This window comes from Carcharodon carcharias, chromosome 1 (assembly GCF_017639515.1).
Source record: "Carcharodon carcharias isolate sCarCar2 chromosome 1, sCarCar2.pri, whole genome shotgun sequence".
Lineage (NCBI taxonomy): Eukaryota > Metazoa > Chordata > Chondrichthyes > Lamniformes > Lamnidae > Carcharodon > Carcharodon carcharias.
The window spans coordinates 83,078,126-83,102,942 of NC_054467.1; the positions used below are offsets into that span (position 1 = coordinate 83,078,126).

General features: G+C 40.8%; 1 protein-coding gene across 1 annotated transcript; it reads left to right on the top strand.

The window, feature by feature from the left end:
* The first annotated feature begins 4,661 nt into the window (after window positions 1-4,661).
* On the top strand, window positions 4,662-17,103 carry rrh (retinal pigment epithelium-derived rhodopsin homolog). Its single transcript, XM_041194575.1, has 6 exons — window positions 4,662-4,832; window positions 8,651-8,750; window positions 12,158-12,311; window positions 13,833-14,001; window positions 16,660-16,838; window positions 16,922-17,103. The coding sequence occupies exons 1-6, from the start codon at window positions 4,677-4,679 to the stop codon at window positions 17,025-17,027; spliced, it is 864 nt and encodes a 287-aa protein (XP_041050509.1). The 5' UTR covers window positions 4,662-4,676; the 3' UTR covers window positions 17,028-17,103.
* Window positions 17,104-24,817: the final 7,714 nt, after the last annotated feature.

The window sequence follows — 24,817 nt, forward strand, 5'->3', positions numbered from 1 at the left end:
TTGAAGAATAGACAATTCATTGACAAATGAATTTCAACACAGTTATGTATCATGTATTACATTTCGGTGCAAGAAAACAGGATATTACTTGGAAAATATGAATCTAAATGGGGTAGATGTGCAAAGGGATCTGGAAGTACAAATACAAAAATCACTAAAAGTAGTAATGCAGTTTGATAAGGCCATCAAAAAATGCCATCCAAGGTTCATTGGCTGTAGCTAGCAGGGTACCACAATGGTCAGTACTTGGGCTCAGCTGTTTACAGTCTATATTCATGACTTAAATAAGGGGACTCAGTGTGACATATTGAAGTTTGCTGACAATACAAAGTTAAGTGGGAAGGTAAGCAATGAGGTGGATACAAAGACACTGTAGAGGGATATAGATAGGTTGGGTGAGTGAGCAAGAACATGGCAGATGGATTACAAATGGCAAAGTGTGGTTATTTATCCACTTGTAGGAAATATAAAATGGAATATTTTTTAATGGTAAGAAACCTGGAAATGTTTGCACTCAAAGGGGGACCTGGATGTTATATGAGTCACAGAAAATTAACATGCAGGTACAGCAAGCAATTAAAAGGCAAATAGTACATTACCTTTTTTTTCAAATGGATTGGAGGATAAGAATAAAGAAGCCTTGCTATTATTATGCATTGCTATCTTGTGGTACAGTAGTGTTAGGAAATAGAGACAGTTTAAGCAAGTTATATTTGTATTTGTGGGTGTTAGGAATAAGTTTTAGCTTTAAAGTTTAATTTTCATTTCTGTATTTGTGTGTTAAGAAAAGGTCAAGTTGAGTTTTAGTTTCACTTTAAAAGGTGCCTATGTTTCTAATGAGTTTTTTATGACTGTTGAAGAGAAGTTAAAGCAATCACAAGAATAGAAAAAAATCTGTGCTGTTGCCTAGCCACAGGGGTCCAGAGAAGCAGGCCCCACCCACACACACAAAAAACTAGATGAAAGCAGTTTGAGTTCAGTTGAAAGTAGCTGCCAGGGAGAGACTGGAGCAAAAGGACAGATAGCAAGTCCCAAGCTAAAGAAAGCCCCCAAATCCGGGGAGCAGAACATGAGAAAGACGTAAAAAGACCTTCTAGTCAAAGTGAGGACAGGAACCTGGAAAAAGTCTGCTAAGTGAAGTTAAGAGTGAAGAGCAGAGGAAGGCTCCAAGCTTCAAGATTAAAGGAACAAAAGCTACAGAAAGCAGAATTTAAAGTGAGAGGCCAGAAGATCCAAAAGTCTTTAACTCTTTGCAATAGGCCTGTGAAGCAGTGGTGTACTGCTGACGGCTGAGTTGGAGAACGAGTGCGTGGAAGAAAGCTTGAATGCATGTGGTAACCCAGGGGAGAGGAACATTGGAAGGAGAGTTTGAAACCCTAGAGGTGGACACTTGTGGAAGGCGCCTAAGAGAATGCGTCAGTTTGGGAGAAAATTCCCAAGCGAGTTCTTGGAGGGTGGAGAATGGAAACCCTCATATGAAAGACATAGTTCAGTGAGACTGGTTGGCTCACAGTGTGACAAGCGTCTGAGGGGGGGGGGGGGGAGCTGATGAGAGATTCATAGCATCTGTTTGGAGTGGCATCTGTCATTTGGTTTCAGGGTGTGGTGTGCCTGACCACAAGTCACCAATTGGTTTACCTGGACTTTGTACTTAGTGTGAACATTAAAGTATAAGATAGCTTTTGTAACTTGTGTTATCCTTACAAATCTGTATATATCTCTAAAAGTATAGTTGTGGGTGAAGGAGTATTGTAATATAGTTCATGTTTTCTGGTTTAATAAATGTTTTATTCCTTTGTTAAAAGTTTATTAACTGACTCCTGTGACTCTGTTCAGTAGCCACTCTCCACGTATCTAAACAGACAAATAAAAGTAAGGATCTATCAAGCCGGGGTCCACCCTGGGATCAGGCTTGTCCGGTAGTAACATCAGCTGGGATCGTAACAATAGCTAGTGTACCCGTCTCTCTGCAGAAGCTCTGGGTTCAAGTCCCACCCCAGGACTTAATGGCCAAGGAAAATGTGTTCATAGTGTGACCAAGCAGATTGAGTATCAACCTGCAAATCCTTCCAACACATGCCAATGGCAGTGGTAAGTGTGGAAGAGATTCCTGGTTAGCCATGTGATGGAAAGAACATTGGAGTCTCTTTCACAATTCATATAGCTGCAGGCTACAACATGTATATAAAAATTTGGTGTTGCCAAGCAACTTGGACTCCCTTAGTGAACTGTAACACACCACCACCACTATAATTATACAAGGCATTGGTGAGGCTAGACCTGGAGGACTTGTGTACAGTTTTTGTCTCCTTTCCTAAAGATGGACATACTTGCACCAGAGGGAGGGCAATGAAAGTTCACTAGACTTATTCCTGGGATGAGGGGGTTGTCCTGTCAGGAGGAATTGAGTAGACTGGACCTATATTGACCAAGTAAATGCCAAGAAAATGTTTTCCATTGTTGGGGAATCTAGAATATGGGGTCACATTTTCAGAATAATGGGGCAGCCATTTGGGATTGAGATGAGAATAAATTTCTTCACTCAAAGGGTTGTGAATTTTTGCAATTCTCTACCCAATAGAGTCGTAGATGCTAAATCATTGACTATATTCAAGACAGAGGTTGATAGATTTTTGGGTACTGATGGTATTAATGGATATAGGGCTAGTGCGAAAATGTGGAGTTGAGGGAGAAGGTAAATCATGATCATGTTCAATAGTGGAGCAGACTCAAAGGGACAAATGACCTAATCTTGCTTCTATTTCTTCTGTTCTTATGTCTAATATAAGAGGGATGAAATTTAAAAATAGAGAAGTTCTGCTAAACCTGTACTGAATATTGTTTGGCCACACTTGGAGTACTGTGTCCAATGCTGGTTGGATGAAAAAAAAATGCAAAAAAGATTTCTGAGGATGTTACCAGAAATATGAGATTATGCCTATCTGAAAAGGATGAACTGGTTGAGCTTCTTTTCTCCTGAAAAGCCACAGCTGAAAGGTGATAAATTTATTTTAAAATTATGAAAGTTTTGGTATGATAGACATGGAGAGAATGTTTCAAGGTGTGGGGATTAACAAAACTAGAGCCCATCAATAAAAGATAGTCACCAAGAAGTCAAATAAGAAATTCAGAAGAAGGTTTTAATCTAGAGAGTGGTAAGAATGTGGAAAAAGGTACCACAGGAAGTGATTGAGGCAGAATAACATTTAAGGGGAAGATAGATAAGCATATGAGGGAAAAGTGAATATAGAGGTTTATGCTGATTTAGTTAGGTGCAGAATGGATGGGAGGAGGCTTCAGCGGTGCACAAACTCCAGTGTGGACAGGTTGGGCAGAATGGCCTTTTTCTGTGCTGTATATTTTATGTAATTATAGGTCATTCTAATGGCTGGGAGGGATTTTGATGGCAGGGATGGGCAAATTAATATGCTAGAAATATGAGAGAAACCAAGAAGCAGGGTCAGGTGTTCTTTTCTAGTTGGTAATGACTTTTGCACCATTATCTTTCAATATTTTTAATAGCAATTTTGTGGAGAGGGTAAATTCAACTTTCAGGATGAGCTTGCATCATCTCAAACTGGATATGGATAAAGCAGTGTGGAATGATTACCATGGTGACGTAATTCAAAAAGATTTTCAGGGTGCTAGTAATGGCTGTGCTGTGACCCTTCTGCTTTAAACTTCTTTATACAACACCTGAATGGACATTCGCCAATTCAATGTGATGATACCTGAAACATGCTCCTACTCAGGATGGTTGTTGGAAGTGCAATTTATTTATTGTAAAAGGAAAAGAGTGCCATGTGACTTAAATCTTATTCAAGTAATTCTCTGCATAGTAAAGTACCAGATCTGTAGAGCTCATTGTTCAACTAACAAGGAGTTTGAGTTCCAGAATTTAAATCCCTTTCACTGGTTGATCCAAATAACCTTGCAGCAGCCACAGCAAGAGAGTCTTAGTGAATTGGAGATGAGCCTGTGTCTCCAATTTTACTCTTGAAAATATAAAAACAGAATCTCTCTCGGTTTTTTTGTTGGAATCATAAGTGTTTTCTAACCACTGTAAAATGGAAGATGCTTTAGAAACCCTATCTGGGGATACTACCTTCAATTCCTCTACAGACACCATTGAAATGGAATCCAAATCTGTCTTTTCTCAGAGGGAACATAACATTATTGCAGCTTACTTGATAACTGCAGGTACTTCATTGTTTTTGTTTAAAAATACTTGTGAACAATGAACCAAATCACAGTTAAATAGCTTGAAATACTGTATATCGCAGCTTAAGATGCTAAAAAGGATTTATTTAAACTTATTGTCCAATAATGAATTTTGGTTCAATAATGAAACTTCATTAGTCAACCTTAATTATTTTTAAACATAGAAGTTAATTGTGCTGTAGAGCAAGAAATACTGTACACATTTATGAAATATATGCTTCACTAACTCATAACTGCCACTCATAATAGTGGCAATAAGTTGAAGCGTGTCAGGAAATCAACTGCGTTTTTCCTTTTCCCTGTTTACAATATGTAAAAGCTTGATATCATTGCTGATAGCTACACAAATCTTAAATGTGGTGTTTATTTTGATAACGGTGGAAACATTAATGAGAAACTTGACATTGTGTTTCATTGCAGGAGTATTAAGTCTACTTAGCAACATAATTGTGTTAATGATGTTTGTTAAGTTCAAAGAGTTCCGCACAGCAACCAATGCAATTATCGTGAACCTGGCTTTCACTGACATTGGGGTGAGTTCCATTGGTTACCCAATGTCGGCTGCATCAGACCTGCATGGCAGCTGGAAGTTTGGCCATTCGGGCTGTCAGGTCAGTTTGCTGACAGAAAATCTATTGTTAATATAAGGGAGAAAAAAAACATTTTTATAGTGTTTTTAAAATGTTTTCAATTCTCATTATTATAATTTCCTCACTGCAGAATTGTTTTGGCAACTCGTGTCTCCTTTTTTCCCTTGCAGCCCCTCTTCCAATTTGCCGTGATAATTATTTTACTGCCGTGAACCAGAAAATTAAATTTAAATATTATGCCCTGAGGTAACCCAATCCAAAGCAATGTATTTCAATTAATTTAAACCAAAGTACATCCAGTCCAATCTACAACTGTAAACCATGTATAATTCTTTCTTTCAAGAGTTTAAAAATGTTTTTTGCTTATCAGATGCTGGTGAGGGGGCGCAAGAAGCACAGAATATTTTTATATTAACTAAAATGCATGAAAGAATACTTGCCATTCTCTTCAGAATAATTGCAAAAATGCTGGCATCCTTGTGAAAGCTACGGGCCAAATCTTCTTGTCTCCGGATGATCAGAGACTGAAAGTACAACCAAAAATGCACGTCAGGACTGTGTGTAAGTCCGGACGCACGGACATCCATGGAAATTGCCTGGGAAGTTTGAACTTACAATGGGTGGCTCCCCTGCTCTCTGGGATCCTCCACAAATGTCTCTGACTCGGAACTAAAGTTGGAGGCTTGGGACAGTTCCACAATGCTTACCTGAATAGTTACCCAAGAAATTTTAGACAGAATGAAACTTAGTCTAACACATGGGGCTGAATTTTCCCATTGGCGAGCAGGAGGCGGGGCCCACTCGCCGACGTGCAAAATGACGCGAGAACCCCCGACGACATCCTGCCCCATTTAAATTTCCAGGAAGTGGGGGGGACGCAGCAAAATTAGCTGCGGGCCCGCCGACCTGTCAATGGCCAATTGAGGCCACTGACAGGATCATTAAAACAATTAAAGGACCTGCCCGTCCAACCTTAAGGTTGGTGGGCAGGCCAGGAGCCCTGGCGGGCTTCCAAAAAACATGAAACCTCATCCCGCCGGCGGGATGAGGTTTCATGTAGGGTTTAAAAAAGTTTAATAAAGTTTTAGTGAAATGTATTAACATGTCCCATCTTGTGTGACATTGTCATATGAAGGGGGACATGTTAAGGATTTTTTTTTTCTATTTTTAATGTTTGTACAACTTTCAGCGATCTCCCTGAGGCAGTACATAGTCATAAGGTTGAACGGGCAGGTCCTTTAACTGTTTAAATGGTCCTGTCAATGGCCTCAATTGACCATTGACAGGTCAGCGGGTGCACAGCTGATTTTGCTGAACCCCGGCCTTCGTGAAAATTTAAATGGGGCGGGATGACATTAGGGGTTCCGCCTGACGTCATCCCATGTCATTTTTCATGCCGGTGTGTGGGCCCTGCTCGCCAACAGCAAAATTCTGCCCTAGATGTGGTAGATTTGGAGGAGATATTCAAAATGTGTTGAGATGCAAGCTTATAAAATATGCAAACAGTGACACTAAATGTGAAGAAATATCATCACCTCCCAGTTCTGCTCCAAATCATGGATGTACTAAACTTCGAAGTAAATAACCATTCCTTCATCATTATCAAGTCAGTATCCTGAAATTTCCTATCTAACGTCTTGATCCAAGCATAGTCATTACAAGGACTGCAGAAGTTCAACAGAAGTTCCACCACAATATTCCCAGGCATCTAGGGGTGGATAATAAATGTGACCTTCCCAATGTTAGCAAGATCTGAAGAATAAGTGCTTCTGTGGGAGGTAAAATGAATGGTTTTGGATCAATTGTCCATTATGCACCCACTCAATATTTTTTACCATTGATTTGTAAATTAGACAGAGTGTATAACAAACAGGTGGCCAGCTTGATATTGCACGCTTTACACTCCAGCCAATGTTGAACGTTCCAGTGAAAATTTAACAGAATAGCTGCTTATAGTGTCATGATGATGGGAAATTGTGACTGAGTGAGATCTACCTATAACTTCACCAGCTAACCAAAAACATATTGAACTATTTCAGAGGACTGTTTAAAAAAAAAACAAGAAAAGACACTGATCAAAGATGGCTACCATTAGTCACCTGATGTCTGGTATTGTAATTTCTGGAAAGTTCCTATAAGGATTGCACTGCTGACCTGCCCTGATGTGTTGCATGGAATTTCACACCTTGGGGGTGATACGTCCACTTTTTCTCATTCATGGGATGTGGGTGTCACTGGCTAGGCTGGCATTTATTGCCCATCTTTAATTGCCCTTGAGAAGGTGGTGGTAAGCTGCCTTCTTGAACCTCTGTAGTCCATGTCCTGTAGGTGCACCCACTTCAAAAGAAAGGTATTAAAAATGCAAAGTGCTGGTCTTTAATCAATGGCAATTCTGTCAAGACAATGGGAACTGCTAACCAGCCAGGTACACCCAACAGACACTTAAAGCTCCCTCTGGAGGATGAAATAACCCCATCTCCTGTTGGTTTCTACTACCCTGAAATATGTCAAAAGCTTCTGTGATGAAAGATCAAAAATGTGATTACTTGTTCTCCAAAAATGCTTGCAGGACATGTTAATTGAATTCCTTTCATGAAATATAAAGACAGGAGGCTTGAGAACTGGTTTTGTCAAGTTAGTCAGAGAGAGAAATCATCAAAGTCATCTAGAAAAAACTGCTGAAAGCAGTAAGGAAACTCTTTTTCTCTCAGAAGCTAACATTGTCTGCAGCAAAGTGCAGTTACCTAAACTTCAATTGAACTCCAGAATTTTAAAGGAAACCAGTTAACTTCAAACAGCTGCAATGTTCAACAATCTACACTTCGAGGACAAGCAAAAGACTTAATCTTATATTCTTTTAACTTTTATTTGGGCTGTAACTTTTCTTACTTCTGAGATTTGTGTGTGTGTGTGTGTCATTGCATCTTTTGTTATTTTTTCTCTGGTTTAGTAACGAATAAACTTATTCTTCCTTTGGCTCAAGAAAACCTGGTTTGGTTGGCTCCCTATTAAAAAAAATAATATTTTTGGATTGGAAAAGACATTTACGGGGAAAAGGCATTTTAAAAAGCCTTTAGTGTGACCAACCGAGAAGGCTAAATAAAGGGGAGCCAGTTCACTCCTCACCGGGTTATAACAGTAGTCAGTATTTTCTTTTGTAATTTTGGTTGCTTCCATTTATCTTAGCTTCGAGGTACTAAAATGATAGAAAATATATATCATCATATTTTTTAACTTTGCTAACAACATAATTTTATTTCAACTATGTCAGGTCAGGCAGCCATCTGTCCTGTCACAGGTCTTCCCTTTTGTTCATTTCCTCCCCTCTCCCCTTTCCTGCTTCTGCACTTGCTTCAACCTTTTACATCTCTAACTTTTCCTGCCAGCCTGAAACAATAACTCTGTTTATCTCTCCACAGTTGCTGCCTGACCTGCTGAGTATTCCAGCATTTTCTGTTTTTATTTCAGATTTCCAGCATCAGCCATCATTTCCATTGATGCTGTTGCACCCAAATACTGTAATAGTTTTCAATTTACAGCATGTGGGAATGATAAAATGAACAAACTTGAATTCTAGAAAGACGTACATTGGTATCATATCTTTGATCACAAAGCATTTCATATACAATAAAGTCCTTGGAGAACTTTGGAAGGTCTCCATGCTTTTTTTAATAGTGGCGTAGGGTCTTTAATCTCCATCTAAAGTAGCAGAACAGCCAGATGGAAGTCATTTTAGCACATAATCTAAAGTACATCAACCCCCACAATCACCAACAATTATTTTTATGACATCGCATGCATTTTCCTGTCTATTTTAACTGGTGTTTGATTTCTTTCAGGCTTATGCAGCTCTAAATATCTTTTTTGGGATGGCGAGCATTGGGTTACTTACTGTAGTGGCTATTGACCGGTACCTGACAATTAGTAAGCCTGAAATAGGTAAAGCTATAATCATAGTCATATGAAACAGTCGAGATATTGATATTGCTGTGAATTCCTTAACATTTTCATTCTTTGTCTGGGTCAAAATCCTGCAACTCCCTTCCTAACAGCACTGTGGAATTGCCTACATTATATGGACTGCAGTGGTTCAAGAAGGTGGACTCACTGCCATCATCTCAAGGGCAATTAAGGAGGGTAATAAATACTAGCCTTGCCATTGATGAATGAATGAATTTTAAAAATCCTTCACAAAAACTGCTTTTGAAACAGATATACAAACATAGCTCATATAAGAATGGTCCAGTAATAATTGCTGAGTACAGAGGTATAATACAGATCACAGATGGAATCTTAAAGTTTTGTTTGCTTCTCTCCTTGTACCAATTTGCTAGTTTCTCCCTCTGTTCAGGCACCTGAGGGTGAAGCATCATTCCCTGTGCTAGAGTGTAGGTGAGAGACTTCTCACAGGTCTCTGTTAGTGTAGCCTCTGAGATTTGTAAGAATGGTGCAAATTGAATGGCCACATTATTTTTCTTTCCCTTCCTGTGAAGATGTGTCTGTTTTCCTTTTGGTCTTTTCCCCAAAAAACACAGCTGAGAGGACAAGTTCACCATATTGGGAAATCCTAAACACAGGTTCAGAGGCTGTCATGCCTGTTTTGGCAGGGAGAATGAAAGAGAAACATATTACCTAAATGGTGAGACATTGCAGAGTTCTGAGGTGCGGAGGGATCTGGGTGTCCTAGTGCATGGGAAGAATTTTCCTGTTGGCGAGCAGGGGCAGGGCCCACTCACTGACTCATAAAATGATGTGCAGTGATGTCACTGCACGTCATTTAGATTGTCAGTTTGATGGGCGCGTGGCTGACGTGGCTGCGCACCTGCCGAAATTTCAAAAGCCTATTAAGGCCATTAACAAAGTAATTAAAGCTGTTAAGAATGCTGTCTGCCAACCAAGGTTGGCGGACAGGCGAATAGCCCAAGCAGCTTTCACATTTTTCATGAAACCTCATCCACGGGCAGGATGAGGTTTCATGAAGGGCTCATTAATTAAATACATTTTTTTGAAAAAATTAATGGACATGTCCCAACTCATGTGACAATTTCACATGAAGGGACATGTCCTTAAAATTGTTTTTACCTTTATTCCATTTTTTCAAAACTTAAATAATCTCCCTGAGGCACCTTCATGCCTCAGAGAGATTTCTGTGCTCTTTCGCGTGCAAGCACGAAACAGCGCAGGCCCCAACTCAAGGAATCCCCCCTCCACCCGCACAGGGGGCACTCAGTGCTTCCGGGTGTGCATCACGCTGGGTGGGCCTTAATTAGCCCGCCCACGTAAAATTAGCCCGCCAACGTAAAATGGCAATGCGCATCTGATCGGGGGCGCCGATCAGGTTCGCGCTAGCTCCCGCCTGACCCCGCACAAACCCCCCAACAGGGGGAAATTTCTGCCTCATGAATCACAAAACGTTAGTACGCAGGTACAGCAAGTAATTAGGAAAACTAATAGAATGTTATCATTTATTGCGAGGGGAATTGAATACAAAAGTGGGGAGGTTATGTTTCAGTTGTACAGGGCACTAGTGAGACCATATCTGGAGCACTGTGTACTATATTGGTCACCTTATTTAAGGACAGATGAAAATGCATTGGAAGCAGTTCAGAGAAGGTTTACCAGACTATTACCTGGAATGGGTGGGTTGACTTATGAGGAAAAGTTGGACAGACTAGACTTGTATCCACTGGAGTTTAGAAGTGTAAGGCAACTTGATTGAAACATATAAGATCCTGAGGGGTCTTGACAGGGTGGATGTGGAGAGGATGTTTCCTCTTGTGAGAGAATCTTGAACTAGGGGTCACTGTTTAAAAATGAGGGGTCACCCATTTAAAACAGAGATGAAGTGAAATTTTTTCACTCAGAGTCATGAGTCTTTGGCACTCTCTTCCTGAAAAGGAGGTGGAAGCAGAGTCTTTGAATATTTTTAAGGCAGAGATGGATATATTCTTGGTAAGCAAGGGGGTGATAGGTTATTGGGAGTAGTTGGGATGCAGATTTCAAGGTTCCTATCAGATCAGCCATGATCTTATTAAATGGTGGAGCAGGCTTGAGAGGCTGAATAGCCTACTCCTGCTCCTTGTTCGTATGTATATTCATATGTATGTAAATGAATGTATGTCATTTCCCCAGCACAATGCAGTTAAGCACAATTGGTCTGTTGCAGGTCATCTTCAGGCTTTACTATTCCAATGCATTCCTGACAGGCCTATCACACCTCTATTCTCTGAGGTCATCCAAAACTCTGCTGTCCCTGTCCTAATTTGCACCAATTCGTGTTCACCCATCACCCCTTTGTTTGCTGACCTACATTGACTCGCATAAGCAAGACTTTGAATTTAAAATTCTCATCCTTGCTTTCAAATCCCTCCTTGGCTGCACCCCTCCCTATCTCTGTACTCTTCTTCTGCCCTACAACCCTCTGAGATAGCTGTAACACCTCTGATTTTGCTTCTTGGGCTTCCTTGGTTTTAGTCACTCTACCATTAGCTGCCAAGGCCCTAAGCTCTGAAATTCACTAACTAAACCTCTCTACCTTTCTTTCCTCCTTTAAGACCTCCCTTAAAACCTACCTCTTTCACAAAGTTTTTCCTCATCTGTCCTAACATTGCTTTATGTGGCTTGGTGTCCAATTCTGCTTCACAACATTCCTGTGAAACACTTTGGACATTTTATTATATGAAAGGCAAAGCATAACTACAAGTTGTTTTCCTCTTTTAAGTTGTGTGTATTTCAACTCTGTATTTTTCCAAATAGTAAGAATGTAACTCTGATAAAACAGCAAATCATGAAGAAGTAACTTCTCCAATGCTTTTCCTTAGTGTGGTTTATTAATTGTGCATATTGTGTTCCCATATTCTGTGACGGACATTCAGTCATCCAGTGTCGCAGCAACAGTTTCCGGTATCCACGACATAATATAACTACATCTTTGTTTCACTTCATCACACCACACTCTCTTAGCAACCACTTCCACTATCTTCTGAAGTCTTGATAAATAATTGTGTAATATAGTAGCAGGCATCACTGATCTCCTGCTTCTCCTGAGTGCAAAGGCAGCCATACTGCTATGGGTGAAGATCTCCCTTGTGTACTAGGTATAGTAAAATCAAAAAAATTTCAAATTTTGCCATTTTAGCTACACCCAGCACAGAGAAAAAGTTCAACAAAAAGTTACACAAAATAACGAATAAATTCAAGTGACTTGCATTGTAATACAATCTTTTGGTTCAGATAGTATTCAATTTATGTCAACTTATAACGTATATTGCTTTGTATATAGTTGACCTGTCTATAGTTAGGTAGTCAGCTGAAGTGGTCCATTAAACACTAAATGTTTTCAACAGGAAGGAAGATGACCAGCGTCACCTACACAACTCTGATCACAGTTGCCTGGGTGAATGGTTTGTTCTGGGCTCTGATGCCAGTAATGGGGTGGGCAAGTTATGCCCCAGATCCAACAGGGGCTACATGCACCATCAATTGGAGGAACAATGATTTGTAAGTTTTCTTTCATTATGTTCTCTTCTTCACGTTTGTTTTAATTAAAACATTGATCTCTATGGGTCTATACCCGATGGAGTTTAGAAGGATGAGGGGGGATCTGATTGAAACTTACAGAATACTGAAAGGCCTGGATAGAGTGGACGTGGGGAAGATGTTTCCATTAGTAGGAAAGACTAGGACCCGAAGGCACAGCCTCAGAGTAAAGGGAAGACCTTTTAAAACAGAGATGAGGAGAAACTTTTTTAGTCAGAGAGTGGTGAATTTATGGAATTCATTGCCTCAGAAGGCTGTGGAGGCCAGGTCACTGAGCGTATTTAAGACCAAGATAGATAGGTTCTTGATTGGTAAGGGGATCAAAGATTATGGGGAGAAGGCGGGAGAGAAACTGGGTTGAGAAACTTATCAGCCATGATTGAATGGCGGAGCAGACTCGATGGGCCAAATGGCTTAATTTCTGCTCCTATGTCTTATGGTCTTATCTCATAAATCAGTATTAAGCTTCATGTTAATGGTTTCATTTTTCCCCCCAAAATAAATTCTCTATTTGAGACATTGAAAATCAAATAAACATAAATACAGTATTTAACGGAAGTTATTACTGTGGGGGTTGTTTTTAATTAAAAATTCTTTCTATGTTTAGGAGTAAAATAATTTCTTTCCCCTCCACCCATTTTCTTCCCTTCTCACCTAAAGGTTTTGATACATGCTGATGTTTGGCTCTGCTGATTACACAAGCTGTGTTTACTTGTAAATAATGGGTAGGTACTGTAAATTCACACTTTTAAATTAATTTCAATATGAGTCTCTCAGCAGGCACTTTTTAGTGCAACTTGTGGAGGAACAACTTGGACAGCAACTTCCAGATTTTTGCATTTGACTTCACATGTGCGTACTTCCAAAGTTACTGTCTGATTTACTCCATAATAAGAATGAGCATTGTTAGCCTCACTGCTAGTCTTAACACAAAATCTGGGCCATTTAATAGCCCATTTAAATTAATTCTAGAGTAAAATTTATAATCAATTGCCCTTAATGCTGCTCTTGAGTATGTAGACGTATTGTTTACTCTGCAAAGTCATATTGCATATTTTGGAACAGTGTGACCTCCACTGCCTCTGCCTGTTGCTCCCTCTCATGTATAACATCTCATGCTCTTTTAACTACACACATGTAAAGCCAATATGCAAACATGTAGCATGTTTTTCTGTTTTCCTGTTCTTTACCTTCTTCCACAGCTCTTCAGTCAAATCGTGCGCATAGGCATGAGAGGTAGGGAGAATATATTTATATGAAAGGGCAGGAAAACTACTTTTTTTAAGGTTGATTCCCAGTTTCTGCTTTCTCCCCACACTTCTGACTTAGTTGAGTTCAGATCTTGGGGTTGATGTGGATCCATGCCAATGGAGTTTGTATTATTTCATTTGCAAAATGAAGGCTAAATGTAGATTCAGAGGAATTACAACTTCAGCCAAACATTGAGAATTGGCCTGATTCATTACATGGCTTTGTTCCCAGGTTGTTTGTTTCCTATACCATGACGGTAATTGCGGTTAATTTTGTGGTACCACTGTCGATCATGTTCTTCTGCTATTACAACGTGTCAAAAACAATGAAAAGATGTACACACCATGATAGACTGCAAAATATAACCTTGGATTGGTCAGATCAACTTGATGTAACAAAGGTAAGAAAATTGCTCTTTCCAAATTCAATTACAATGGGCAGAATTTTATGGGCTTGCAGCTGGTGTAGGTTCGGTTGGCGGGGGGGGGGGGGGGGTGGGGGGGGGTGTCAAATTCCATGGTGGCCTTCCTGCCATCCTTCAGCCCGCCCTCGATCTGTCCACAATTTCATGTGGGTCGAAAGAGGGCTAGGGCAAAACGCTTGTCCTAGCCCCAGATGAGACCCTTAGGAGTCTAGTTGTTGGCCACTTAAAGGCCGTTTCCTGCCCAGCCTCCTGGAAGTACTTCAGGAGCAGGGGAATGCCTGGCATCTCACCTGACTCGGGCCTGGGACAGGAATGGGAGGGGCGCCTCTCTCAAGAGCCCCCTTTCCATATCAGGGTCCCTACCTCCAAGGTCCTCCCCCCATTGATGTTCCCTCAATCCTTGGCCTCTCCATCAAACACCCTGATCCATCTTTCCCCAACCCCCGCTTTGGCCTCACCTCTCCTCCTTGCCGTGGTCGTCGACTCTGGGACTTAGAATCTGGGGACTGCTTGTTATCCCAATGAATGTACTTTCCCCCCAGTTTGTGGATGACACAAAAATAGGTGGAAAGGCAAACGGTGAGGATAACACAAAGAGTCGAAAGAGGGATATAGGCAGGTTAAGTGAGTGGGCAAAAATTGGCAGATGGAATATAATGTGGGAAAATGTGAGATTATGCACTTTGGCAGGAAGAATAGAGGAGCTGAATATTATTTAAATGGAGAAAGACTGCAGGAAGCTGCAGCACAGAAGGATTTGGGAGTTCATGTGCATGAATCACAAAAAGTTAGCATACAAGTTCAGCAGGTAATAGGGAAGGCAATTGGAATGTTGACCTTTATTTCAAAGGGAATGGAGTATAAAAATAGGGAAGTCTTGCTAAAACAATACAAGGCACTACTTAGACCACACCTAGAATACTGTGAACAATTTTGGCCCTCTTTTTTAAGGAAAGATATACTAACATTGGAGGCAGTCTAGAGAAGGTTCACTAGGTTGATCCCAGGTATAGAGGGATTTTCTTACGAGGAGAGGTTGAGTAGGTTGGGCCTGTACTTATTGGAGCTTAGAAGAATGAGAGGTGACCTTATTGAAACATATAAGATTCGTAGAGGGCTTGACAGGGTAGATGCTGAGCGGTTATTTCCCCTTGTGGGAGAGTCTAGAACCAGAGGGCATAATCTCAGAGTAAGGGGTCACCCATTTAAAACAGAGTTGAGGAGGAATTTCTTCTCACAGAGGGTGGTGAATCCGTGGAATTCTTTACTAGAGGGCTTTAGAGGCTGGGTCGTTAAACATATTCAAGGCTGAGATAGACATATTTTTAATTTGTAAGGGAATCAAGGATTATGGGGAAAAGGCAGGAAAGTGGATTTGAGCATTATCAGATCAGCCATGATCTCATTGAATGGCGGAGCAGACTCAATGGGCTGAATAGCCTACTTATGCTCCTATGTCTTATGGTCTTATGGTCAGTCCTGTCATGGTGTTTCTAGAACCACCGAGCTGCTAGCTAATCAGATTGGTCGGCAGCTCTCTAAGTCGGGACTTCCAACCGAGGGAGGGGTGGAAGACATGTCTCCAGCCAATTAACACTCCACGGAGCATTAAATGGCTGTGGGACTGCTGTGATCATTAGGGGATGCGTTCCCTGCCATCTCTTCAGGTTACAAGGCAGCAAAACTCACCATCCAAAAATTCCCGTCCAATACCTTTGGGGAGAAGAAAGCATACATTGGTGAAACCTAATGAAAACATAGATCTTCACTTTTGTTCTGCCACCTTCAGAACAGCTGTCATCACCCCTTTCTTAAAAATCCTACACTCAACTTTCTGTCTGTCTCTACTATCATCTTGTTTGAGTATTTCCTGTCTGGTTTTCACCCACCCAAAGCACAAAGACCTGATCATGCACCTTGTCACTGCAAACATGACATGTTGTCTCTTTTTGTCCTTTCTGAAGTTTGTGCAGGTACAGTGTGTCAAAACCGGCGACCACGGCAGTGTGAGCCTGCCAGATTTCAGATCATGCCGGGTTTCAGATCTGACAGATCGGGGAGCTTGGGCCATGAACTGGTCAGGTCAAGCTGGGTTGGGCAGAGTCAAAGGTCACTCAGACTGTGGGAATAGACTGGCGCGCAAGTGGTGAAAGGAATAACTAGTCAGGTGCCACACCATGCCAGTGTAGCGCCTAGCCGAATTGTCCAGTTAAGTTTTTTTTATTTTTACTCAATTAAAATTGATACATGGTACATTCTAAAAATGGCCAGTTTGTGAATAATTCCAGTTTTTGGACAGACAGGTTTGAGACACTGTGCTCAACCACTCCACTCTTCTTCACTGTATTTTCTTTGTAGCCCACTTCTCTGGCACTACTCTGTCAAAGTTCAAAATCTTGCTATTTCAGCACAATCAATACATCACCAAAAGCTTCTCTTCCCATTCTATGCAGTCAAAACCTGGCATGTGCCCCAATCTTGCATTATTGCCCACTTTCTACTCTTTATCTAAAGGGCTTACAGCCCTGGGTTTACCCAGCCCCTGAACTTTGTTTGATGATGCATCACAATGGACAAAAAAAAAATAATGAATATAAACGAAAGAAATATAACTTCTTTTTCCTTTACTCACAGATGTCTGTTGTGATGATTGTGATGTTCCTTGTGGCTTGGTCTCCGTATTCCATTGTGTGCTTATGGTCTTCTTTTGGAAATCCTAAACTCATCCCAGCTGCAATGGCAATTGTAGCTCCACTTTTTGCAAAGTCGTCCACTTTCTATAATCCTTGCATTTATGTCATTGCAAATAAGAAGTAAGTGTTTATTTCCTTGGAGAGAGAAGAGTTTTTGCAAATTGCTTATCCAGAATATATCCATGTACATTTCTTCTTTTCAGGTTTCGGAGAGCCATCATTGCAATGATACGCTGCCAGACTCAACAGGATTTAACTACCAGTCACACTCTGCCTATGGCCATCTTGAAGGCACCTTTAACAGAATAAACAGAATTGACAGCAAACTATTAGGCTGCCTAAGTGGCTGGGACTGAGTTTGGAATGATTACACGGCTGGTGAGGGAGGCAGTGTGGAACAGAAAGTTTGGGGTGAGGAGTGGGAGGTACTGAATTCACAAACGCACATATGAATTAGGAGCAGGAGTAGGCCACTCGGCCCCTTGAGCCTGCTCTGCCATTCAGTAAGATCATGGCTGATCTGATTGTAACCTCAACCCCACATTCCTGCCTACCCCCGGTGTCCTTTCACCCCCTTGCTAATCAAGAATCTATCTAACTCTGCCTTAAAAATATTCATAGACTCTGCTTCCACCGTGTTTTGAGGAAGAGAGTTCCAAAGACTCACAACCCTCTGAGAGAAAAAAATTCTCCTCATCTCTGTCTTAAATGAGTGACCCCTTATCTTTAAACAGTGACCCCTAGTTCTAGATTCTCCCACATGAGGAAACATCCTCTCCACATCCACCCTGTGAAGACCCCTCAGGATCTTAAAGTTTTCAATTAAGTTGCCTTTTACTCTTCTAAATTCCAGTGGGATACAAGCCTAATCTGCCCAGCCTCTCCTCATAAGACAAGCCATGCATTCCTGGGATTAGTCTAGTAAACCTCCTCTGAAGTGCTTCTAATGCACCTACATCTTTCTTTAAATAAGGAGACCAGTACTGTACACAATACTCCAGATACGGTCTCACCAATGTCCTGTCCAACTGAAGCATAACCCCCCTACTTTTGTAATCAATTCCCCTCACAACAAATGATAACATTCTATTAGCTTTCCTAATTACCTGCTGTACCTGCATAATAACCTTTTGTGATTTATGCACTAGGACACCCAGATCCCTCTGAATCTCTGAGCTCTGCAATCTCTCACCATTTAGATAATAAGCTTCTTTTTTATTCTTCCTGCCAAAATGAACAATTTCACATTTGCCCACATTATACTCCATTTGTCAGGTCTTTGCCCACTCATTTAACCTATCCATGTCACTTTGTAGCCTCCTTACGTCCTCTTCACAATTGTCATCAGCAAATTTAGCCATCATTCCTTTGGTCCCTTCATTCAAGTCATTTATATAAATTGTAAAAAGTTGAGGCCCCAATACTGAACTCTGTGGCACACCACTTGTCACATCCTGCCAACCTGAAAAAGTCCCATTTATGCCAATTCTCTGCCTCCTGTTAGCTAGCCAATCTTCTATCCATGCCAATATGTTACCCCCTACACCATGAGCTTTTATTTTCTGCAATAACCTTTGATGTGGCACTTTATCAAATGCCTTTTGGAAATCTAAGTACAGTACATCCACTGGTTCCCTTTATCTACAGCACATGTAACTCCTCCAAAAGACTCCAATAAATCGGTTAAACATGATTTCCCTTTTACAAAACCACCTTGTGGGGAACTGAGCAACACTCCTGCTTTCCCTGGCTTTACAACAAAAATTGAAGTAAAAACATCTTGTTGGGCCTCTTCTAGCCTCAGCTCTTCATTCCGGTTGAGTGGCCTCAAAAGAAAGACACATTGGCTTCCCCCGCTCAGGCCTTTGGTTAAAATAGGAGTCTAGCCGCAATGGCGGGCAAGTTAAAATTGTCCCTTCCAGTTTTGGTCACAAGTAATTGGAAATAATCATGAGAGGCCCTTTCACCTAAATCTGCAGTACTGTGCCGCACAATATTTTGTCCCATTGCACTACCTGTCATCTAGTCCCTTTATTTTACCTTCCTACTAAAAAAAAATGTTGCCTGAATGTCTCTTCATCTTTGATACTCTTAACTTCAAATTGTAAATCCTGCACCTGATTGAAGAACTTTCCTTTATTTACTTCATATCGCTGAAAATTTTAAAGACCCTTATCAAGTGCCCCCACCTCATCCTCCTCTTTAAAATAGAGCAAAGTTATATGGTAGAAAATCTTGTCGTATAACATACCCCTCTCACAACAGTCGGTCTTATAGGCCCCTCATGACTATTTCCAATTACTGGTGACCAAAACTGAAAGGAACAATTTTAATCTTGCCTCCCTATTTTAACCATAGGCCTGAGCGGGGAAGCCAGTGTGTCTTTCCTGTCAGGCCACTGTATTGGAATGAAGAGCTGTGACCAGAAGAGGCCCAACAAGATGTTTTTACTCCAACTTTTGTTGTAAATCCAGAGAAAGCAGGAGTGTTTCTCAGTTCCCAAGATGAATTCAGCACCTGCCAACCATTACTCTAAACTATCTGCCTCATGTCCCCTCCCACAACAACCGTATGACCATTCCAAACTCAGTCCCAGCTACTTGGGCAGCCTAATAGTTTACTGTCTATGTTATCAATTATTTTATTATCCAGTACTATGTCAAATGATTTTGCAATCTAATTACATGACATCCACTACATCGCTATCACCCACCAGATTTGAAATCTCCTCAAAATAAAACCAATAAATTGTTTAAGCAGAACCTACTGTTTCTAAAACCACAATGCTATCACCAGTTAACCGCTCCCTATTATAATATTGTTAATCATAGTTGGAAACAATTTTTCCATGGTTGAGATAGGGCTTGCAGATTTGTAATTGGGCTGTTTATTCTTAAGTTTCTTTTTAAAAATAAGAGTCACACGTGCTGACTCATGGCTAACTAGAGCAATTAAGGACAGGAATAGATTACGGCACTTCAAGTGCATATCCAGTGCTTTTTAAATGTTAAGAGGGTTTCTGCCTCTCCCACCCTTTCAGGCTGTGAGTTTCAGATCCCCAGGACCATCTAGGTGAAAAGCTTTCCCCTCAAATCCCCTTTAAACCTTCTACCACTTACCCAAAATCTATGTCCCTTGGTTATGGGCCTTCAGCCAAGGGGAATAGGGCCACCCTATCCACTCTGTCTATACCCTTCATAATTTTATATACTTTAATTAGGTCTTGCCTCAGGCTCCACTTATTTCAAGGAAACCAACCCCAACCCACCAAAAATTCTCCAGTCCAGACAGCATCCTCTCTAGCGCAAACACATCCTTTCTGTGGTATGGTGACCAGAACTGCACATTGTATTCCAGTTGTAGCTTTACTTTTTATACAGCTTGAGCATAACCTCTCTGCTCTTATATTCTATGTCCGGTCTAATAAAAGCAAGTATCCTGTGTACCTTCTTGACTACCTTAACTACCTGTCCAACCACCTTCGGTTATCCAGTCCCTCTCTGCCTCTACACTTCTCAGTATCATTTATTGTGCATTCCCTTGCCTTGTTAGCCTTCTCTAAATGCATTACCTCACGCTTCTCTGTCCACCTGATTAGTCCTTTGATCTCTTTCTGCAGTCTACAGCTTTCTTCTCCATTATCAACTACACACTCAATTTTCTATCTCTGCAAACTTCTTAATTGTACTCCCAACATTCATAGTTTCACAATAATGGCACAGCCACGTAGAATAAAGATGAAGAGAAACTTCTTCACTCAATAGATTGTGAGTCATTGGAATTCTCTACGCCAGAGGGTTGTGGGTGCTCAGTTGTTGAGTATATTCAAGACAGTGATCAATAGAATTTGGGTACTAAGGGAATCAAAGGCTACGGGGATAGGGCAGGAAAATGTAATTGATGTAACAGTTCAGCCATGATCTTATTGAATAATGGACAAGACTCAAAGAATCTTATGGCCTGCTCCTGACCCTATTTCTTATGTTCCTGCTACACCCCAATTCTCTGGAATGAGACCTGGGTCAAATGAGCTCCAGAAAATACTAATGACAGAACTCTTAAACTCTTAAGCTAAAACCATGCAGTGAATGTTAACAGGGCCCAAACATATCTGCAACTTCTCAAACTTTATTATTTTTATAGATTTCTAGTCTACACTTGCTGCTCAACATTAATTTCATTTTTGCCACTTCTCTCCCTATTTAATTTTGGAGCATTTTTACAATGCAACAGGCTGGTATTTCAGCAATTTCTCAGTTCTGAATCATCAACTCCAATATCCTTTCTTTGTGACACAAAGTCACTCGGCACCCTTTACTTGCTTCTGACATGTTTAAAAATGTTTTTCTGTTTTTCTTTATGTTGGCCACCTGTGCATTTTCCAGTCCTTTCTTAGAATCTGATGAATTTCTTGTCCTTTCTCAGCCTGACTCTTTATAGATGTCACTATCCAGATCCTTTCTCCAATATGTTAAATTTTGTACACCCCCTTGTCCCTGATGCTTTTTATAACTTCCTTAGTTATTGATACTGGTTTTACTCTTGTATTTTTTGATTTACTAATTCCAAAGATAAATTGCTATTTCACCTTAATGGAAACATTATTTTTTTCTGTTTCTCCATTCCCATTTTTTCCTGTACATAGTCCCTCCCATTTCAATGCTTTATAATAATGTTTAACGTCTAAACAGTTTGCTTTCTACCATCCTGGCAGTTGCACGATATAACAATAATGCAGTTTCTCTATCAATCTCTATCAATCAGTTTCCAACAAATTTAAATTTTAGCAGTCAATTTCAAGTTGGACTCCCAGTTGCACCGTAGGAGCCCATTTAAAATATGTTAATAAGCATCCCACCTCTCCCATGGCTGGATACTCAGATGCCCCAACCGCCACTGGTGTAAAAATGATGACAGGTGTGTGCACAGCAGCTTACAGCTATATTCCTCATGTTTCACTTTTTAATCACATCCATGTTACTCTCCCGCTTATAGTGGGAGAGTTAACATCAAGGCCATGGTATCTATTTGCAGTTTATTGATAGTTAATTGCCAACTTACTTGCTGTCTTTATAAGTTAAACTAAAAAAACTAAACTGAAATTTCCGTTTGATAAATTCACAAGTTCTGTGTTAATTACCCACTACTTAACTGCTGAATTCCATCGTCAAAAAGTTCCTATTTTAAAAACCTCATTCTGTTAACCAGCTCACTTCTCTGTGATTCTACATTCTCTTACACCATCAACATTAATTCAACATCGTATTAGGTTCCCTTTAAGTTCAGTCATCATCTTTACTCTGAAAGTAATGATATTAGGACCCAGATGTAAGATCAATTTATATAGTCAGTATTGTATTATCACCATTTTAAGTGACCATACTATAAAATGTAACTATTCATTGCTAAGTCATACTAAAATATTTATTTATGCATTCAGTATTATGTGTTAGAAGATTGTTATTAGAAAAAAGTAAAATTAAATTCTGACACCTTCATGTTATCTGAAGTCCTGAAAGTTGAATGAGATGTTAAGCAATCCATTTGCACCTTATTTTGTGAACATCCGTACTTCAGAAAATCCAAGATAATGTTAATTACAGTCATTAAAGACAATCATGGACAAATTGCCAAAGATGCCATGATGTTTATCAACTGAAGTACATCAAGTTAGCCCAAGGGAAAAAAAAGTAATCTTATCATGTGTTTATATGAACTTGAATGGAAATCACTACTTATATTGAAAGCTTTCAACACAGGTCATTATAGTCATGCTGTGCTGTGCTATTATATTTTTATGTTTAAAAGAGGAGTTTATAATCCGGTCCAACATCCATTCACATCAAGGTCAGTGTATGGATTGCACACTGTCTACAGATTGATACATACATGGGCATATCTTTGTAATAGAAATTTCTGTATCTCTCAACTGATTAACACTGACCCCTGCAAAAAAGAGAGCAGATATTGGTGGGAACTTCCTGCCTGAATATCTCTATTAGCTTAACCAGTTAAACCAGCGAGGATCTCCTTAAGTAATTTATAAGGAAGCTAATGATTCATTATCAGCAGTGAGATACATTGCATGTTAGCACTTAACGAGGAAACTTGCTGCAATATGCTTGGATTTTTTCTGATGTGTAGTGGCAGAAGGAGATACTTTGCCACTGATACAGATATCAAAAATTTAATCCATAATGCAGGGCTTCCAAAAATGTGGGTTGTGTCCCCAAGTGGGGTGTCTAGATGAGATTTTGGGGTCACAAGCAGCGAGGCAGCAATGGCTGCCATGGAGCTCAGACTGATTTCTCAAAGCTGTGAGGCCCCTTTAAGTCCTCGTGTCCTTTTTTGTTGATGGGCACAGCCTAATAGACTGCTATCTGAGGCCTGATTGCTGCTGCAAGAAAAGCTGGTATTAGCTGTGTTACTTGAACTGGATGAATATTTGGAGAAGGAATTTACAATTTTTGAAATTGATCCTCAGGAATCACGAGGGCTGCCAGACAAAAAGACAGTCACTGACTACTTCCCCAAAAGAAGCACCAGCCTAGTCCTGAAACCTCGCTATAAACACTGATCCTGCTGGGAGAGGGAGGGTAATAAAATACATTGTTGAAAGTAAGGACTAGGCGATCCGACTGGAAGGGAGCACATCTTGTCCAGTGCCACATCATTCCCACTATTCTGGTGGTTCTTTCCTTAAACTGGAAAAAAATGTGAATTGTGTTTATGTAAAGAAAGTGTGCGCCTCTTCATGCTGATAGCACTACTGAAGAAATGATTGCTCAGTAGTGACTGCTGGTTCCCCTCTGGGCTAAAACAGATTTGGCACAACTGAAACTTCCCCCTTCCCCTTGCTGCTCAACAACTAAAGCACCACCCCAGCTGAACAATCCAAAACCTCCCCACTTAACAGCTCTTGTAGCGCCCCCTGCCCCCACCATTTTCACTCTACGGTCACATGGGGCAGAATTTAGCCCTTGGTGGGTGTGTGGGCCTGCCGCCAATTTGAGTGGGCGGGCCAGTTAAGGCCCACCCAACGCTGCCCAACTGGAAGTGCTAAGTGCTTCCTGTAGAGGGGGGGGGGGGGGGGGGGGGGGGGGTGTGGTGGGGGTGGGGGGGGAAATCCCCAGTTGTCAAAGTGCACTCTTTGGCGCGTGCACTGGTCCCTGAGACAAAGTACTGTCTCAGGGAGATCAGTGACAGTCCAGAAAACTTTAAAAATAGAAAAATTTAAAAATTATTAACATGTCCCCCCTCATGTGACAATGAAATGTATTAAAATTTTTAAAAACGGACATGAAACCTCACCCTGCCAGTGGATGAGGTTTCATGTATTATTAGAAGCCCGCTGGGCCTGCTGGCCTGCCCATCAGCCTTAAGGTTAGACGGGTAGGGTCATTAATTATCTTAATTACTCTGTCAACGGCCTCAGTTGGCCATTGACAGGTTGGCAGGCAGACAGCTGATTTCGCTGTCCGCCCGCCTTCCTAAAACTTTAAAGGGACCGGGAACTCCTGATGTCATCCTGCATCATTTTCCCATCGGCAAGTGGGCCCCGCTCCCAAATCGCTGACGGGAAAATTCAGGCCATGAGTCTGATGCATTAAAATGGGGTCACACTAGAAAAAGGGTTGGGAAGCAATGCTGAAATGAAATCTTTCAGAAGATATTAAACATGGCTGAAAAAGAGACATGCTGTCAAAGCTTTTGGTTTTGCACTCATCGGGACAGAAACACAAGAATACCAAATCTTAAAGGGAACAACAATGCATGAGAAGAGGGTACTGATTAGTTGGCAAGTGAACTCTGGGCGTGGGTGTTGCCATGGAGAATGCACCAGGGTACAGTTAAGTCCCAATAGCACCGATTGTGTGAAGAATTACATTAACAACCAATTTAAGATTATCTGTCAGGCTTGTAGTGTGGCTCACTTTTGCATGCTAGAAGCTACATATATTCACAAACAGGTCCTTGTCCTTTGCAAACAGAAAGAACACCTCCATGCATTTTACCTTTTTCAACTAAACAAAAGCTTGGGGGACAGCAGTTCACTGGTTTATTCCCCATGGCAATGCCTTGACCAATCAGAGTTGACT

Bases quoted from the DNA above. Each gene is read 5' to 3' on its own strand.
- rrh (XM_041194575.1), top strand. From the start codon at position 4,677: ATGATGTTTGTTAAGTTCAAAGAGTTCCGCACAGCAACCAATGCAATT. The intron at 8,751-12,157 runs GTAAAGCTATAA...TGTTTTCAACAG, and splicing joins AATTAGTAAGCCTGAAATAG to GAAGGAAGATGACCAGCGTC. The intron at 16,839-16,921 runs GTAAGTGTTTAT...TCTTCTTTTCAG, and splicing joins TATGTCATTGCAAATAAGAA to GTTTCGGAGAGCCATCATTG.